General features: G+C 41.4%; 2 protein-coding genes across 2 annotated transcripts; both read right to left on the reverse strand.

The window, feature by feature from the left end:
• LOC143583693 (F-box/kelch-repeat protein At3g06240-like) lies at window positions 1-12,634 on the reverse strand. Its single transcript, XM_077065933.1, has 2 exons — window positions 11,706-12,634; window positions 1-172 (listed from the first exon to the last, which is right to left on the reverse strand). The coding sequence occupies exons 1-2, from the start codon at window positions 12,632-12,634 to the stop codon at window positions 1-3; spliced, it is 1,101 nt and encodes a 366-aa protein (XP_076922048.1).
• Window positions 12,635-13,273: 639 nt separating this feature from the next.
• Window positions 13,274-14,670, reverse strand: LOC143583687 (F-box/kelch-repeat protein At2g43270-like). Its single transcript, XM_077065929.1, has 2 exons — window positions 13,726-14,670; window positions 13,274-13,348 (listed from the first exon to the last, which is right to left on the reverse strand). Exons 1-2 carry the CDS (start codon window positions 14,668-14,670, stop codon window positions 13,274-13,276), a joined length of 1,020 nt encoding a protein of 339 aa, XP_076922044.1.
• Between the last annotated feature and the right edge of the window lie 3,866 nt (window positions 14,671-18,536).

Below are 18,536 nucleotides of genomic sequence, written 5' to 3' on the forward strand. Positions count from 1 at the left end.
CTAACCATAAGGTGAAACCAAAGTCTCAGTATAAACGACCCATAAATTCCAGTCATTACTACATTTCTTAAATCTCTTAATAGTATTATCTTTTACATTAAATCTCACCAAGTCCCATGAATCCAAGTCAATCACAACATCATCTTCATGTGTAAAACACACCGGTGTCATTCTGTAACATCCTAAATATTATAATGTTAAATAAAAAAAGTTACGTTTAGTGATTTCGCGTTATTAATTAATTAATATCGAGTAAAGAACGGATCATGGACTTAGATTAATTAAGGTGGATTAAGTGGTAATGGGCTTTAGGTCCATGGGCTTTGTAACACCCCGACCAAAGGCGGATTATACATCGGGGCGCCACATATTGCTTCATTACTCGCGACACTATTGGTGTCAATATTTATTAATACACATTTTATCGCGCACGCGCAGCGGGGAAAATAAAGAACATAAATCAAACATAAATCAATATATTATAAATTATAACATTCAAACAACATTAACTTGTCTTGATACATTTTAATTCTAGGTCCAAAAGTAAAAACGTCCTACGTGTCCACAAGCTCCAAAACAGTTACTGCAAACCTGAACATGTGTTAAAATAAACGTCAAACACTTGCGTGTTGGTGAGAAATCAAGTTTAATACAATACATAGGTAACAATAAATCTGCGCGCAACATGTGTATGTCTGGTTTTCAACAAGGGTGTAATCTGATCGGGACCAACTCTAAGAGACAAGACTGCCAGTGCTCACAATTGAGCTCACAAACAAGACTAACTGTGCAAGTGTAACAAAAGAGAAAATCATAAACGAATGTTCTCCCGTGTTCATCTAATGGTACCATGAAAACTGCGGAATAGACCGTCCATACGGTTAATGATCCACACATACAAATAAACAGCCAAGTCTACGTCCTCAACACATGGGATACTGCGCGACTAAAGTTCATAAACAGTTTAAGACTCAAGTTTTGTATGAACACATGAACATCCCAAAGCATTTAAAATAAAAAGGGATTAGATACGAGATAACTCACTTGATAAACGATGCGGTGTAAGATAAAGCAAGAACCAACTTTAAACAAGCACAAGTTAACCTATAATTAAAGATTATTGTTTTAACGATCTGTTTTAAGTCTTGATTATAAGTTAGCATAATTAATAAGTAAACTATTATATATAATATATATATATTACCGGAAAAGCAAGGCAGAACGGAGGCAGAGAGGAAGCGGCAGAGAGAGCAAGGAAAACAGGAGAGATTAAGTGTTTGTGTGTGATGTGTTATGAAAATATTATTATTATTTATAGGAAAACCCTAGGAGACATAAACCCTAGAAAAAGGGGAAAAGATTTCAAAAAGTAAAAGAAAAGATATCAACGGTAAAAAGTTCTGAAAAGTAAAGATATCAAAAGATATGGCAGCTGCAGAGGGCAAGATAAAGCTGTCAGGGAACAGTAAAAAGCATGGGCGGATCAGATAAAGGTACTGGTCAAGCATGGCAAAAGCAGATCTCAAAAGATTATGTCAGTCACTTTATCTGTCAACCAAGGGGTTGGTACGCATGCTGCGCCGAAAGTAACTTTTCAGACATAAAGCAGATTAGGTCAACAGCTCAAAAGATAAGACAACTCAAAAGCAACGGCTAGCTTAAACAGAAGAAAACTCAAAGGGTTTAACGCGAGAAGGCTAAGGCGCGAAGGCAGACACAGAAGGTCAAGAGAGCGCGAGCGCGAAGGCAGACAAAAACAACCTTAACGCGTCGCGGAAAGAACTATATTTCCATGCGCACTGCGGGAAGAACCACATTTCTTAGCGCGCCGCGGGAGGAACTAAGATTCCTAGCGCGCTGCGGGAAGAACTATAATTCTTCGCGCGTCGAGGGAACTACAAATCCTTAGCGCGTCGCGGGAAGCGTTCGTCTCGCGTATCGCAGGAACAGATGGTCTTCACGCAGGCTTCCTTGTAAGGAGTCTGGCGCGTGAAGCTGCGCAGACAACCTTAGGCGGGAAGGAACAAAGGACAAGCAAAGAGTTGAGGGAAACAAGGCTTAAGGGCGGGACGGCGACAAGAGGGAAAAGAAGGTGGAAAGAGAGAAGGAAGGGGGAGGGGACGGCGGAAAGAAAGAGAGAGAAAAAGGCGGGAAGGAAAATATATTATTATTATTAAAAGTAAAATATAAGTATAAATAAATATTAAATCATAAAAGAAAGAGATCGGGTCAGAGAAACGGGTACCTGGGTCGGGTCGGATCAGGGCAGATGTCACAGTCTCCCCTACTTTAAGAAATTTCGTCCCGAAATTTATCTCGAAGTAGGTTGCGCAGAGAACAGGTGCGGGTACTTGATCTTCATTTGATCTTCCCTTTCCCATGTAAACTCGGCTCCGCGCTTGGACTCCCAACGAACTTTCACGATAGGGATACGACTGCGCTTGGTTTGCTTAACCTCGCGATCCATAATCTCAACAGGCTTCTCAACGAAATGCATAGATTCATCAACTTGAACTTCATCGAGTGAAATGTGAAGGTTCTCGTCAGCTAAACACTTCTTGAGATTGGATACATGGAACGTTGGATGCACATTACTGAGCGCGGGCGGCAGGTCAAGTCTGTAGGCAACTTTTCCCACACGCGCGAGAATCTTGAATGGACCAACATAACGAGGAGCAAGCTTACCTTTCTTCCCAAAGCGGACAACACCTTTCCAAGGCGACACTTTGAGGAGAACAAGATCACCAACTTGAAATTCGAGAGGCTTTCGCCTACGATCTGCGTAACTCTTCTGTCGGCTTCTGGCAGTCAGCAGATGATCACGGATCTTGGCGATTTTATCGGTTGTCTCTTGAACAAGTTCGGGTCCTGTGATTTGAGTTTCACCCACTTCGCTCCAACAAATCGGGGAGCGGCACTTACGACCGTAAAGTGCTTCAAATGGGGCCATACCAATACTGGAATGATAGCTGTTATTATAAGAGAACTCGATCAAAGGCAGGTGCGAATCCCAATTACCTCCAAAATCAAGAACACAAGATCGGAGCATATCCTCAAGGGTTTGAATAGTTCGCTCAGACTGACCGTCAGTCTGAGGATGATATGCCGTACTCATGTCCAAGCGAGTTCCTAGCGCAGATTGGAGAGATTTCCAAAAGCGAGATACAAAACGGCCATCACGATCGGATATGATGCTCAAAGGAGTACCATGGCGGCAGACAATTTCCTTGACATAAAGCTGCGCGAGTTGCTCAACACGGTAGTTTTCACGAATGGGCAGAAAGTGAGCAGACTTAGTCAATCGATCCACTATTACCCAAATGCTATCATGTTTGCTTGCTGTCAAAGGTAACTTGGTAATAAAGTCCATCGCTACACATTCCCATTTCCACGTAGGAATTTCTGGTTGTTCGAGCAAACCAGATGGGCGTTGGTGTTCAGCTTTAACTTTAGAACAAGTCAGGCACTTAGCTACGAACACAGCAATATCCTTTTTCATGCCAGGCCACCAATAAGTAATGCGCAAATCCTTGTACATCTTATCAGCGCCGGGATGAATAGAATACCGAGATTTATGCGCTTCACTCAGGATATCAGCGCGAAGATTCTCATCAAAGGGAATCCAGATGCGATTGAGATAGCAGAGAATTCCACTCAGATTAGGGACAAAATGCGCTTCCGCGCCACACGCTAACTCGGCGCGAAGGTTACCATTACTGATGGATGCGCGCTGCGCGTCACGAATACGCGATTCAAGGTTGCTTTGAATCGGCGCGAAGTGAAGCTGGGTGCGCGGCAAGATACAGTTAAGTTGGCAGGGTTTTCGGCTGAGCGCATCGGCTACCACATTAGCCTTACCAGGATGATACCGGATCTCACAATCGTAATCGCTGATGAGTTCGTTCCATCGGCGTTGCCTCATGTTAAGTTCCTTTTGATCAAAGATATGCTGAAGGCTTTTATGGTCAGTGTAGAGGATGCACTTAGTACCATAAAGGTAGTGTCTCCAGATCTTCAAGGCAAAAACTACTGCACCAAGCTCGAGGTCGTGAGTTGTATAATTCTTTTCGTGAATCTTGAGTTGCCTTGATGCGTAAGCGATAACCTTGCCTCGTTGCATAAGAACACAACCGAGACCTTGGTTGGAGGCATCGCAGTACACGACAAAATCATCATTACCCTCAGGTAGCGCAAGAACAGGAGCTTCACACAACAGACGCTTGAGCGTTAGAAAGGCTTCTTCTTGCTTCGAGCCCCAAATATACGGTTTACCTTTGTGCGTAAGAGCTGTTAAAGGCAAAGCGATCTTCGAGAAGTTCGAAATGAAGCGCCGGTAATAACCAGCTAAGCCCAGAAAGGAACGGATCTCAGAAGGAGAGGATGGCGTAATCCAGTTCTTGATTGCTTCAATCTTGGATGGGTCGACATGAATACCCATCTTGTTAACAACATGACCAAGAAACTGTACTTCATCAGACCAGAATTCACACTTGGAAAGCTTAGCATAGAGTTGCTCAGCTTTAAGCTTTTGCAACACCAACCGAAGATGTTGCTCATGCTCGGCCTTGGTCTTAGAATACACCAGAACATCATCGATAAACACAATCACGAATTTATCCAAGAAAGGCCTACACACCCGATTCATTAGATCCATGAAAACGGCGGGTGCGTTGGTTAAACCGAAGGACATGACCAAGAATTCAAAATGGCCATAACGAGTTCGAAAAGCAGTCTTCGGAACATCTTCATCGCGGATGCGCAACTGGTGATAGCCAGAGCGGAGATCAATCTTCGAGAAACAAGAGGCACCTTGGAGTTGATCAAAGAGGTCGTCAATACGCGGTAAGGGATACCGGTTTTTAATGGTGAGTTTGTTCAACTCGCGGTAATCAATACACATGCGAAACGATCCATCTTTCTTTTTAACGAACAACACCGGAGCACCCCAGGGCGAAGAGCTAGGGCGAATGAATCCTTTAGCAGTCAACTCTTGAAGTTGGCTGGCCAATTCTTGCATCTCAGCGGGTGCAAGACGATAAGGAGATTTAGCTACGGGGGAAGCACCAGGGACAAGATCAATGCGGAACTCGACTTCACGAGCGGGAGGGATACCAGGAAGATCATCAGGAAAAACTTCAGGGAAATCACGCACAACAGGGATATCGCGAAGCTTCTTTTCTTCAGCAGGTTTAACCACATGGGCTAAGAATGCAATACACCTTTTCCGCATGAGCCTACGGGCTTCGGCGCAAGACATAAGTTTAAGACCACTGGAGGGTTTTTCGCCGTAAATATGAAGATCACCATTTTCTCGAGGTATGCGAATCAATTTCTTGGCGCAAATAACTTCGGCGCGATTCTTCGAGAGCCAGTCCATACCAATGATAACATCAAAGCTTCCAAGAGGCATGGGGATGAGGTCGATTAGAAAATCGTTTTCGTTAAGATTAAGCGTACAATCTTTAATCACTGAGTTAATTAAAATAATTTCACCATTAGCCAATTCAACTGAAAAATCTTCTTTTAAATCGTTGCGCGGTCGCGCAAGCTTCTGCTCGAAGGCGCGAGAGATAAAACTTCGATCGGCGCCAGTATCAAAAAGTACAGAGGCATAAAATCCGTTAAGTAAAAATGTACCATTAACTACGTCATTATTCGCTTGCGCTTGGTGCGCGGTTATGTTAAAAGCTCGTCCACGCGTCACTTGGTTCGAAATCTGGTTCACCGGATTCGCTTGTGTGATTTGCACTTGTAGTCTCGGGCACGCGTTCCGGAAATGACTGGGATCACCGCAGTTAAAGCACGATCTGGGTCGTGGGTTTTGGTAGGTTGGTTGTGGGTTCTGCGGGTAGACTGGTGGTGTTGGTACAATTGGATTGGCGGGAAGGACTCTACAGTTTTCAGCAGTGTGACCAGCGCGGCCACATCGGTTGCAAAGTCGACACGGGGTTTGGGTTGGGTGGTGAAATCTACAGGTTGGGCAAAAGGGATGGTTTCCTGTGTAAGGTTTCTTAGGAGGCGGGGCAGGGAGTGCTGGATTGGTTAAGGCATAGTTATGGACTGCAGGAGGTGCTGGGTAGGTTGACAGTGGGTTAGGCGCGTAAACTGGGGGTTGGTAAACGGGTTGCTGGACAATGGGCGGGTTGGTAAGCGCATAGGCTTGTCTGCGCCTACGTTTCTGGTTATGGTTTGAGGGTTCAGGTTTGGTTTCTGTTGGTTCAGGGACAGTCTTGGTGGGTTTGGTCTTCTCTGTTCCCCGCAGGAACAGGGTTCCTGCTCTGACATGGTTGTCGCTGAGCACAGCGGCCAACTCGATGGCGTCAGAGAGGGTTACTGGGTTTCTGGCCCATACAGAATCTTGAATTTCCATGGGGAGACCCCCAAGGAATTTCTCGATTGCTCGGCGTGAAGGGGTAACAAGGTGAGGGACCAGTAAGCTTAGCTCGTGGAAGCGCGTCGCGTACTCGCGCGCTTCGCCACTGTATTGCTTCAAGTTCCAGAATTCTTCCTCCAGGCGCTTAACTTCGTTGGGAGGGCAGAATTCTCGCGTAAGAATTTCCTTGAATTCCTCCCATGTCATGCTAGAAGCAGCCTCTGCGCCACGCGCATGAGCTACTCCATTCCACCATGTAAGCGCTCTGGATTCCAGGACACTGGAAGCATATAGGGTTCGTCTGTCTGAGGGGCATTGGGTATGGAGGAAAGTGTTTTCAATCTTTTCGAGCCATTGGAGCATCACGGTGGCTCCTTCAAGACCTGTGAACTTTGGAGGGTTACCCGCGTTGAAGGATTTAATGTTATAACTGGAGGTATTGTTTTGGCTCAAGGCTTGGGCTATTGCGGCGGCCATTTCCTGGGAACGTTGCTGTCTACGCATGCGCGAGGCTTCTCTTCTCTGAAATCGGCGAGATAGCGGAGGCATTCTATAAAAATTTTAATTTTAGTTAATATCTTAGTTTTATCGCAAAGTATAACTTTATAGAGCTTGGTTTCGCAGAGTTAGATACTATCAAAAGTTAAAGTAGATTAAATGACCCTAAATGCAGACTTAATAAAGGTAACAAATTCGAATCAAGAATCGACAATTCATGTATCACCATGACTTTCCGAATTCCCAATTTAAAATATACGAGCAAACGAGTATTGGAGATTGACGATTCATGTATCACCATGACTTTTCAATCTTCAATATAAAACATACAAGAAAATGAGTATTGGAGGTTGACAATTCATGTATCACCATGACTTTTCAAGTCTCCAACCTCAGAACATAATCGTAAATGGAAATTGAAAATCAACTATTCATGTATCACCATGACTTTTCGGATTTTCAAACCCAACAAACGAATATGTAAGAAAAATCAATAAAAATCGAAATTCGACAAAAATCGAAACATCGCGAAATAAAACATAAAATCATATACCGCGCAAGCGCGAGCATATTCATAAATAACGAGTAATTAACAATAAGCGCGCAAACATGAGATTTCTCTCATGCGCGAGAAGGGACTCTTAGGTATTCTAGGCCGTTACGTCTAACCACCTATCCTAAAGCCAACGAGCTCTGATACCAATCTGTAACACCCCGACCAAAGGCGGATTATACATCGGGGCGCCACATATTGCTTCATTACTCGCGACACTATTGGTGTCAATATTTATTAATACACATTTTATCGCGCACAGCGCAGCGGGGAAAATAAAGAACATAAATCAAACATAAATCAATATATTATAAATTATAACATTCAAACAACATTAACTTGTCTTGATACATTTTAATTCTAGGTCCAAAAGTAAAAACGTCCTACGTGTCCACAAGCTCCAAAACAGTTACTGCAAACCTGAACATGTGTTAAAATAAACGTCAAACACTTGCGTGTTGGTGAGAAATCAAGTTTAATACAATACATAGGTAACAATAAATCTGCGCGCAACATGTGTATGTCTGGTTTTCAACAAGGGTGTAATCTGATCGGGACCAACTCTAAGAGACAAGACTGCCAGTGCTCACAATTGAGCTCACAAACAAGACTAACTGTGCAAGTGTAACAAAAGAGAAAATCATAAACGAATGTTCTCCCGTGTTCATCTAATGGTACCATGAAAACTGCGGAATAGACCGTCCATACGGTTAATGATCCACACATACAAATAAACAGCCAAGTCTACGTCCTCAACACATGGGATACTGCGCGACTAAAGTTCATAAACAGTTTAAGACTCAAGTTTTGTATGAACACATGAACATCCCAAAGCATTTAAAATAAAAAGGGATTAGATACGAGATAACTCACTTGATAAACGATGCGGTGTAAGATAAAGCAAGAACCAACTTTAAACAAGCACAAGTTAACCTATAATTAAAGATTATTGTTTTAACGATCTGTTTTAAGTCTTGATTATAAGTTAGCATAATTAATAAGTAAACTATTATATATAATATATATATATTACCGGAAAAGCAAGGCAGAACGGAGGCAGAGAGGAAGCGGCAGAGAGAGCAAGGAAAACAGGAGAGATTAAGTGTTTGTGTGTGATGTGTTATGAAAATATTATTATTATTTATAGGAAAACCCTAGGAGACATAAACCCTAGAAAAAGGGGAAAAGATTTCAAAAAGTAAAAGAAAAGATATCAACGGTAAAAAGTTCTGAAAAGTAAAGATATCAAAAGATATGGCAGCTGCAGAGGGCAAGATAAAGCTGTCAGGGAACAGTAAAAAGCATGGGCGGATCAGATAAAGGTACTGGTCAAGCATGGCAAAAGCAGATCTCAAAAGATTATGTCAGTCACTTTATCTGTCAACCAAGGGGTTGGTACGCATGCTGCGCCGAAAGTAACTTTTCAGACATAAAGCAGATTAGGTCAACAGCTCAAAAGATAAGACAACTCAAAAGCAACGGCTAGCTTAAACAGAAGAAAACTCAAAGGGTTTAACGCGAGAAGGCTAAGGCGCGAAGGCAGACACAGAAGGTCAAGAGAGCGCGAGCGCGAAGGCAGACAAAAACAACCTTAACGCGTCGCGGAAAGAACTATATTTCCATGCGCACTGCGGGAAGAACCACATTTCTTAGCGCGCCGCGGGAGGAACTAAGATTCCTAGCGCGCTGCGGGAAGAACTATAATTCTTCGCGCGTCGAGGGAACTACAAATCCTTAGCGCGTCGCGGGAAGCGTTCGTCTCGCGTATCGCAGGAACAGATGGTCTTCACGCAGGCTTCCTTGTAAGGAGTCTGGCGCGTGAAGCTGCGCAGACAACCTTAGGCGGGAAGGAACAAAGGACAAGCAAAGAGTTGAGGGAAACAAGGCTTAAGGGCGGGACGGCGACAAGAGGGAAAAGAAGGTGGAAAGAGAGAAGGAAGGGGGAGGGGACGGCGGAAAGAAAGAGAGAGAAAAAGGCGGGAAGGAAAATATATTATTATTATTAAAAGTAAAATATAAGTATAAATAAATATTAAATCATAAAAGAAAGAGATCGGGTCAGAGAAACGGGTACCTGGGTCGGGTCGGATCAGGGCAGATGTCACAGGCTTCAAGAGGTATAAATACCCTCTTAAACCAACCTAAAACCCTAAACCCTCATTTATATCCATCCTAATCTCTACACACTCAAAAACACACACACACACACTTCCTTATTACTATTTACGGCCGAGAGAGAGGAAGAGGGTGAAACAACCAACGAACATCGAATAGCAATAGATCTCTCATATACGAGCTAGATACAAGATAACCAAGCAAAACGCGACCAACCGAACGTATAAAAGGTATGCTTTGATCCTAAAGTTTACGTTTTTATAAACGTTTAGCCTTGAAACTTAGAACGAGAATAGATCGGGGGTAAACGAAATGTAAAGTTGTAAAATTGATGCTAAAACGAAACTAATGAACCCTTAAACCTGTGCGAATAGATTAAATAGAAAGATAGTCTTAAACGTTTAAAGGTCCAAACTTTATGCGCTTTTGGGTCAAGTTTTATCCGAAAATGAACATGTGAACGTTTACGGGTTTTGGTCACTATCATCTCCAAGGTTTCACGACGAAACGGATATGAGTAAGGGGTTTTAAAACGAACAGGACCTGCTGCTGAGCAACTTCGCCTGCAAGCTAAGTTCGCTTGCAAGCCAAGTTCGCTGCAAGCCAAGTTCACTGCAAGCCAAGTTCTCCAGCAGGAAACTTCGCCTGCAATGTAAGTTCGCCTAAGGTGTAACTTTGCCAAGTTAAATTCGCCACTGGTCAAGTTCGCTGATTCCAAGTTCGCCTAATGATAAGTTCGTCAAGTTAACTTCGCTTAATATTAAGTTCGCCAAAAGTTAAGTTCGTTGGGAAATAAATTAAATTCCTAGTGAAAAATGTGTTAAGACAGTTAATGGAAATAAAATTTTTCTAAGCTGACCTGGCAGCTCGACCCCAGCCAGGGGCTCTGCCCCTTGGACCCTGCTAGGGGCTGCCGCCCCTGGAACCCCACTGCCAGGGGCGCTGCCCCCGGACCCCCGTCCGTTGTGGGTTATAATTGAACTAGAAACACAATATAGATTGCGATAGATGATTGATACGTGTATTGTTATACAGTTAGCCGTGCACAGCTCAAGAAGGAAATAACAATTAACGGTGAACGTAACCGTGTTCAGGTGAGTTCTAGCCCCGTTTATGTGTTATGTTTTCGGGGTTGTATGCATACTCAATATGTTTGTTAATACGCTTATCCTAAGAGATAAGTGTATGCCTTATGTGAATAATGTGAAATGTATGAATGATTACTTGATGGTACGTGAACGATCTTCGGATATTGCACGTACTGTCAGGTTGTAACGCTATGTATAAGGTAAGTATGATATGTATGCTTATGTGTATGAACGTGATAAAGTTAATAAAAGAAGGAAAGGATGGTTGTATGGTTGTATGGTTACGAAAAGGGTACCGAGCCCTAATAATACTCGAGGTATGATGTATGGTTGTATGGTAACGAAGAGGGAATCGAACCCTACTAGTATTCGAGAACTAGGGAACCGAACCCTACTAATATTCGAGGAAAGAGGGTACCGAGCCCTAATAATACTCGAGGAAGGAGGGTACCGAGCCCTAATAATACTCGAGGAAGGAGGGTACCGAGCCCTAATAATACTCGAGGAATGTAGGGCGTAATGCTCTTTATAACGTTATATATGAAAGCAAGTTAGTACAAAAGAAAGTATGAAAGTATGAATGAAAGAATATAAGTTTGTGTGTATTGTATAATGTATGATTAACTAGAACTCACTCAGCGTAGCTGACTTTTAGTATGCACGCAGGTGAGTAGGATGAGGCAGCTCGCTTGAGGAGACACGTGGCATTGAATAAGAGGCTGGCATCAGAAGGCTCAAGACGTGATATGTTTTAATTACTTTGTTTTTGAAAGACAAGTTGTTTGTTTAAGACAAGTTTTGGATTGTTACGCACGTGAGTAGGATGAGGCAGCTCGCTTGAGGAGACACGTGGCATTGAATAAGAGGCTGGCATCAGAAGGCTCAAGACGTGATATGTTTTAATTACTTTGTTTTTGAAAGACAAGTTGTTTGTTTAAGACAAGTTTTGGATTGTTACGAAATGTTTTATGAAAGTTTTTAATGTTCCGTGAATGTTTTAATTAACTCTGATATATAGAACTGCGTTTATGAGTAAATCCAACACGAAAGTAGGGCTACCGGTAACGGGGCCTTACACATTCCATAATCACAACCAAATCTAATCCATTCCAATTTAATCACCTTACTCCATGAGCTTTCAATACCATATTCCTTCATCACCCACACTTCCATATCCACACCATCATCACCACCACCACCATAAACCGCATACAAACAACCTTTCAAATCTCCCAAACATCGAAATCCACTTTGCTCATTCTCACCACCATTTGGTAAAACTATATCCATAAAGACCTCGTCTTTTATGTTGAACGAAATAATCGCTTCACGTTTGTTGAAACCATCATCATGTGGACGATGTCTAACTATCCAATGTATTGCATCGTTCGTAAAAGACCCGATCATATCATGGTCATTGATGCTCATGTGGGCGGTTTGGACCGTCCTCCACGAGCCAATCTTGAGATTGAAAACTTGACAACTGATAGAATTACTAGAAATGGTTCTAGACACGCTAACCATCTTGTAATCATCGATGGAAAAATCATACCCGAGCCCATAAAACCGAGTGCCATTAGAAGATGGTGTTAATGGGTCAGGTATTACTCGAGTCTTTCCAGTAGTTGGATTCCACAATAGAATACAATCATCGAAACAAACAGAGAAAATCAAGCCATAGCAAGAACCTAATTTCTTTTCAATAACTGATTCTTTTTCAAATGGATCGGTTAAACTGATAATGGCCCTTGAATAATCATCATCGACGCCTTCATAACATGATGGTGACTCATAGTTGATTGAGTGTAGTGAATGAGTTGATATGACAAACACTCGGGAATGATTAGTATTAGTATCGAAGAGGGCTCGACGATGATGAAATTTAATAAACTCTTTAGATGAAATTAAAGAAAGCCAGTATTTTGATACTGATTTGAACTGGCCTAGAGACTTTGCAGGTAATCTTGAAAGAATGTTGATTAAAATATCGCGAGGAAGATCAAACATTGCTTTGATTTCCTTAATTAGATAAACTCAAAAGCAATAGTAAAAAGAGAGGCCAACAACCAATGTGTTTGATTTATACAGAACTCATCTTTGATCTTCCCTTGAGTTAGTCAAAGTCAATTGTCTTGGTCAAGATAAATGTTGTTGTACTTTGAATCCGTCAAGTCAAAGTCTAGCATGTATAATGTATTACCTTCACTTTCTATATATAGAAAGAACAAGTCCAACGTATCAACAAAAAGAGTGACCGACTAATTCGTACACGGCACAAAAATATGATATAGTCCAAACAGTCAAACACGAAATCTTTGCTGCAGTTTGATTGTTTCAATTGTATGTGACTACGATTTATGATAAAATGTCTTCTATTAGATATCGATCAAAATAATCAACAAACCAAAGTGGCGCAGCGGAAGCATGGGCCCATAACCCACAGGTCACAGGATTGAAACAATCAAATAACAGGAAAAACATATAATCTAACCAGGATAAATCAGATTTTATGTTGCAATCAACCAGCATTATGTTTTAATTTTATGTTAATAAACAAAATAACAAATAACAGATTTACAAACAAAATTACAAGAACACATACACACCATAACTCTTATTTAGGGAACGAAACACGCCCAATATCAATTATCCATCAATGAATTTACAATACCAACGGTAACTAACCGCTGCTGAATCAAGAGGAATGTCAAAAGGGGCACTCTGCAAAGCATTTTCAACACATTAGTTATTTACAAAAATTCAAAATAACAAAAAGGTGTTGGCTAGTCAACTCACAAGAACATGGACTTTTAACATAAAATTATTCTCAAAATAAAGTAGTCAAACTATCACTAGCATGCATTTCCTCACATTATTGGGTCAAAAGTATATACTAGCATCTGTAAAGCTTAATGGTAGTAAACCATCATTTTATTTTTTGTTAATAAATATGAAACATATGTCCATCCAATTCATTAGTAATGAATAATAAATATGAATAAAGAGCAGCAACTAATACTGAAGCAAATAAAATAAATATAGGTCCATCAATGGAAGGTCTTTAACTATTTACGATAAACTTGGAGATGTGGAGATACGAGGCTCTTAACAAATATACTAGAGCACATATACTTCCCATTGCAGGGTGCACGGTGACCAGATTGTCCATCATCATGTCTGAAAGTGTAGACATAACCCCTCTTGTTTTGTGAATCACTCACTACGCTCAAGCGGTTTGCAATATCATACTTGCTCTGCTGACGATCAATATACTGTTCCCACTTGTTGTTTACCATTACCCATATCTTAGAAGAATGTTTTGAATATATGCATAGACGGTCTTGTATAAGTCCGAGTGTGTGTTTAAACAAAGGACTCGTCTTAGGAATCGTCTTATAATCAACATCATCTGGTTGGGGGATTTTTTTAAGTTCCTCTGTAGATAAATCGAAAGAAATAATTATTAACTTTTTAAGTTTTATATTAGCCATGAACCAGTAAAGCACACCATCACATAAGATACCGTTACCACCCATACTATGATACTTTGATTCTCCAATAACTTTCCAAGTATTTGATTTCAATGACAAGACATGAAAACGTGTCGGCGGTGGTGTTTCAAGACCTACTACAACCTTGTAGTCATCTGAATACGAATCATAACCAAAACCCCAAGTTATTAATCTCCTAATGGTAGCTTCTTCGAACTCATTAGGCAGCGTTTGCAGTTTCTTCTCTTCTCTAGTGGAAGGATTTATTACAAGAAACTCGCCAACTATAGGGTAAATGCATACGAGGCCATTACAAGAGCCAACAATACAACTCAAGTTGGGGGCAACCCCGTAGCATATACGGATCCTTCTATGTCCAAGTCGTTGGTTGTCACGGTCACTTTTAATATTATGGTTTAAGTGAGCTTTAACAAAACGAGGACTGGATATAAAAGATTTCCATGACTTATACACGCTCTTGCATCGGATTAAATCTTTCACATCCAATCGTATCAGTATTTGCTCTAAAACGTCAAAAGCAAGCTCTGTCATTCCGAATGAGAATGAAGCAGAGTTAGGTTATGTTGTATGTTATATATGTTCTATGTTTAAGCCCAAGCCCACGTTTTCACTTCTATATTCAATAAATAGCCACTTTATATTTTTTATTATTAAAGAATATGTAGGTTTATAGAATTTTCTACGAGTTTTCAATTTCTTCAAGTCTTCCATTTGTTGGTTCTTATGGAGTATATGATATTGATTGTTGCTAACGCGTTAAGATAGACATGTTGGCCAGACACTGTGTTTACAACCTAGGTGACCCGAGTTTGAATTCTAGAGTCTGATTTTTTTCGAACAAAAATGCGGGTGGAATACAAATCAATTTGCGCTACAACGTTCGGGTTTATACTAGTTAGTATTACTTCTTATAAAATTATAATTTTGAATATAGATTTTTATTTTATTATATATATATATATATATTTTTTGTTTGTTTAGTTATTTATGCTTCTTTTTTTTATATTTGTAATAAATTAAATATACTTATATTAAAGGTGCAATCGGGTTAAGCCAGGCCCGAGCTCGCCTTATTAATGAAAGGGAGGAAAGATCGCCCAAAACATACAATTTACACACTTTGCTATTTGCACATCTTTCATATATTTTTCTAAGAAAAAAGCTGTCATACTTTATCCCGAACGTGATCCCTCATTTATTACATCTAAATGCGTTTTTGTATTTCTCCGTTAAACTAAAGAATAAGAAAACACATAGATGTACATTTAGAAAACACATCTAAATGCGTTTTCATTTACATTCACTATAATCGATTTGAACTAGGGCTGTCCAAAATGCTCGCCGCTCGTTCGTCGTTCGCTCGAAAAACGCTCATTCGATTTTGGCTCGGTTTGAAAGTGAGCCGTTCGGCTCGGTTCGGTTTAAAAACAATCCAAGAACGAGCAAAGCCTCGCTCGGTTTGGTTAGGTTCATTTTGCTCGAATTATTTTTTATTTATTAGTTTTATATATAAACTCTATGAATATATATAAAAGTATACTATTTTTTAAAGTTTTTAAAATTTCAATCTTTTGTGTTGAATTCAAAGTTCAAATTTAAACCATAGTCACTCGTTTTATATATATTTTGTAGTTAACTTTGAGTTTTATACATTTTAAAGGTGAAACTTTAGAAAATTTAGAATTGAAAGTCTTGAATTAATAATATTTTGAAGTTTTAGAAATTTAAAATTGGAAACTTTGTATGAAACCAAGCAAACCAAGCCGAACCAAACCGCTCGGTTTCAAACCGAACCAAGTTCAAGCATTAAGATATCGCTCGTTTCTTTAAATTCAATCCGTTCGATTCGGCTCGCTTTCAAACCAAACCAAGTATGAAAATGTCCGCGTTCGGTTCGGTTCGTGAACAGCCCTAATTTGAACAAGTTAAAAGTTAAACATAAAAAAGTAACACCACTTAATAACTAGAAAACTTGGTCAGTCAATTTCCCTTCATGTGATTTTAAGTTACTTATAAAACGATTAAAATAAAGTGGCAGGCAAACGGGCAACAAGCTGCGCCGCAACCCCCCTTTTGAATAGCAAAACCAATCCTGCTAAAAACGAAGCTTTGGGACCTAGAAGCTGAAGAGGTTCCATGTACGACACACTGAACCCTACTAAAAAATTTCACAGCCTCTGGGGCCAGAAAACCAAATGTATCAAAGGCAAATGGTAGAAAGACATGTTGATTATCTAAACAAGCTTTCTCGTGTTTAACAACTTTGCCCGATTCAGCCTTCAACGCAGCCTGACCCACAACAAACCCACGGTCCCTGAGACCAACCAGAGGAGACACTTTTGTAAGATCCACACATGCGTGTTTCCCCCCTGCCCACCCGAACACAAGAATATTAGCTGGTCGTAAAGTAGACCTCCCTTCAAGAGGATCCGTGAGAAAGTTAACAGGGGCCTCTTTTTTAGCAGAAATCCCTGCCCATTTAAGAACATCACATAGAACATCTCTAACCAAATTATGCATGTATTTAAAGCCAGGCAATTCTTTGCAATGCACCGCATGGTCACAAAAAGAATCCAAACAGACCTTGCGACAAATTGGGCAAGGCTCATCAGACGGGAATATAGGGATCATTAACCGGTACTTAAGGATAGCCCGATACTCCAAACCCGACATACGTTGGCCTAATCCGTCAATGGGAATGGCCGTTAGAAAATCCTGAGCCCGAGGAGCCCGAAGGCATTCAAACACCGCCTTTTGGCGAGGGGATAGATCAAACTTCACTTCTATACTCTTGACGATTCCACTAAATAAGGCACTCGCCACAACATGTTGGGCTTGGGGAGGGGGGGGGGGGGCGGTGTCCTTATTAGAGAACCCGCTAAGATCAAAATCTGGAAGTGAAGTACGTAAACGATCCATCGCACACCCATAATCAGAGTCCAACCCATAAATATCACAACCTCGAAGAATATGGTCTTGCAAACACCACGATTGTGCTCTCGAAGCCACAAAAGCATATGTAGCTACATCCTCGGCCGAACAGAGACCCAACCACCCATAACGGGTCGGAAGTGATGACAACCTCCATTGGAGATCCCCAAAGAATGAACCTCCACAAACCACGATGTCCTCAATTACCCTTCGAAGGCCATTGTCAAATATAGAAACAGCTTCCCCCACATACATAGGTTGGCACGTTCTCAAACCGAACAAAAGCTTGGCGACTCCCATACATGAGCTAAGCAAAAGAAGCTCGGATTGAGGATCCCGAAGTCTTGGGAGACAGCTCATCAGTTCCACAGTGCTAGATGTCTTTTTCATAGCCAAACTGCTGATAAACCCCGCATCTCGGCTTACAGCACCACCAAGGAGTTTCACGCCAAGCACTGTCCTTCCAATCCCGCAAGGGAACAACCCCTCATGTACCTTCACCCCATTACAAGTTGGCCAAAATAACTATGTTTTCTTAACGTTTAATTCAAGACCCAAACGAGGCCCCTCAGACCTGATTATATCTAATGCTTTGGTCACCTCGCTAGTATCCCCGATAATCGTGCCATCATCCAAGTACCAAGCATGAAAGAGAAGCTTGCACCGATCTCTGATTTGATGAACAAGTGGGTGCAAAACTAAGGCAAAAAGGAGAGGCCCAAGAGGGCCCCCCTGTTGAACCCCAGTGGTGGATTTAATGTAAGTATCACCCACATATAACCTTGCCGACTGCCCATATAAAAAATCCACCCAAAGAGAAATGGAAGGACATCGACTCCAGACCTCATGTAGAAGGGTCATCCTATCAACTAAGTTGAAGGCATTGTAGAAATCAACAGTGAGCATAGCCAATGACCCATCCGAATGAAATTGATTTAGAAACATGTTCGCGCTATGGAGCACGGCCTCTGCCCCACTAGGGACTCCCACCCCAAATTGAAAATCACCGAGGTATTTAGCCATCTCCTTCCCGACACCCCTCATAGCTACCTTAGAGACCAACCATCTCCAAATGGCCCCAACGGCAATAGGTTTAATCCCATTGTCCGGTTTAAGCAACGGCGTAAGTGGGGCAGACGCAACAAACTATGCCAACACCTTAGGACACCTTCCCCCGAAAAATAAATTAACCACCGCAGAGATAGCCTTGAGCAAACCATCAGCAATCGGAGACCCCTCTCCGCACAACGCATTTAAAATGTGTTGGGCTCGCAAACCATCCCGCCCACACGAAGTCCCTTTAGGGAAAGATTTAATGCACCCAAGCACACTATCAACGTCCATGACAATGGGAGACTCAGAAAGCAAGGAAACAGGCATAATCGGAGGTGCCATGATGGGATGCTTAGACAACAAAGCGTTCAAAGTATCCTTACCGAAAGGAGCAACCCCTGAAGAGCATAATA

This window comes from Bidens hawaiensis, unplaced genomic scaffold (assembly GCF_021521415.1).
Source record: "Bidens hawaiensis isolate Kalapana, Puna unplaced genomic scaffold, B.hawaiensis_p1.1 tig00032491_1, whole genome shotgun sequence".
Classification (NCBI taxonomy): Eukaryota; Viridiplantae; Streptophyta; class Magnoliopsida; order Asterales; family Asteraceae; genus Bidens; species Bidens hawaiensis.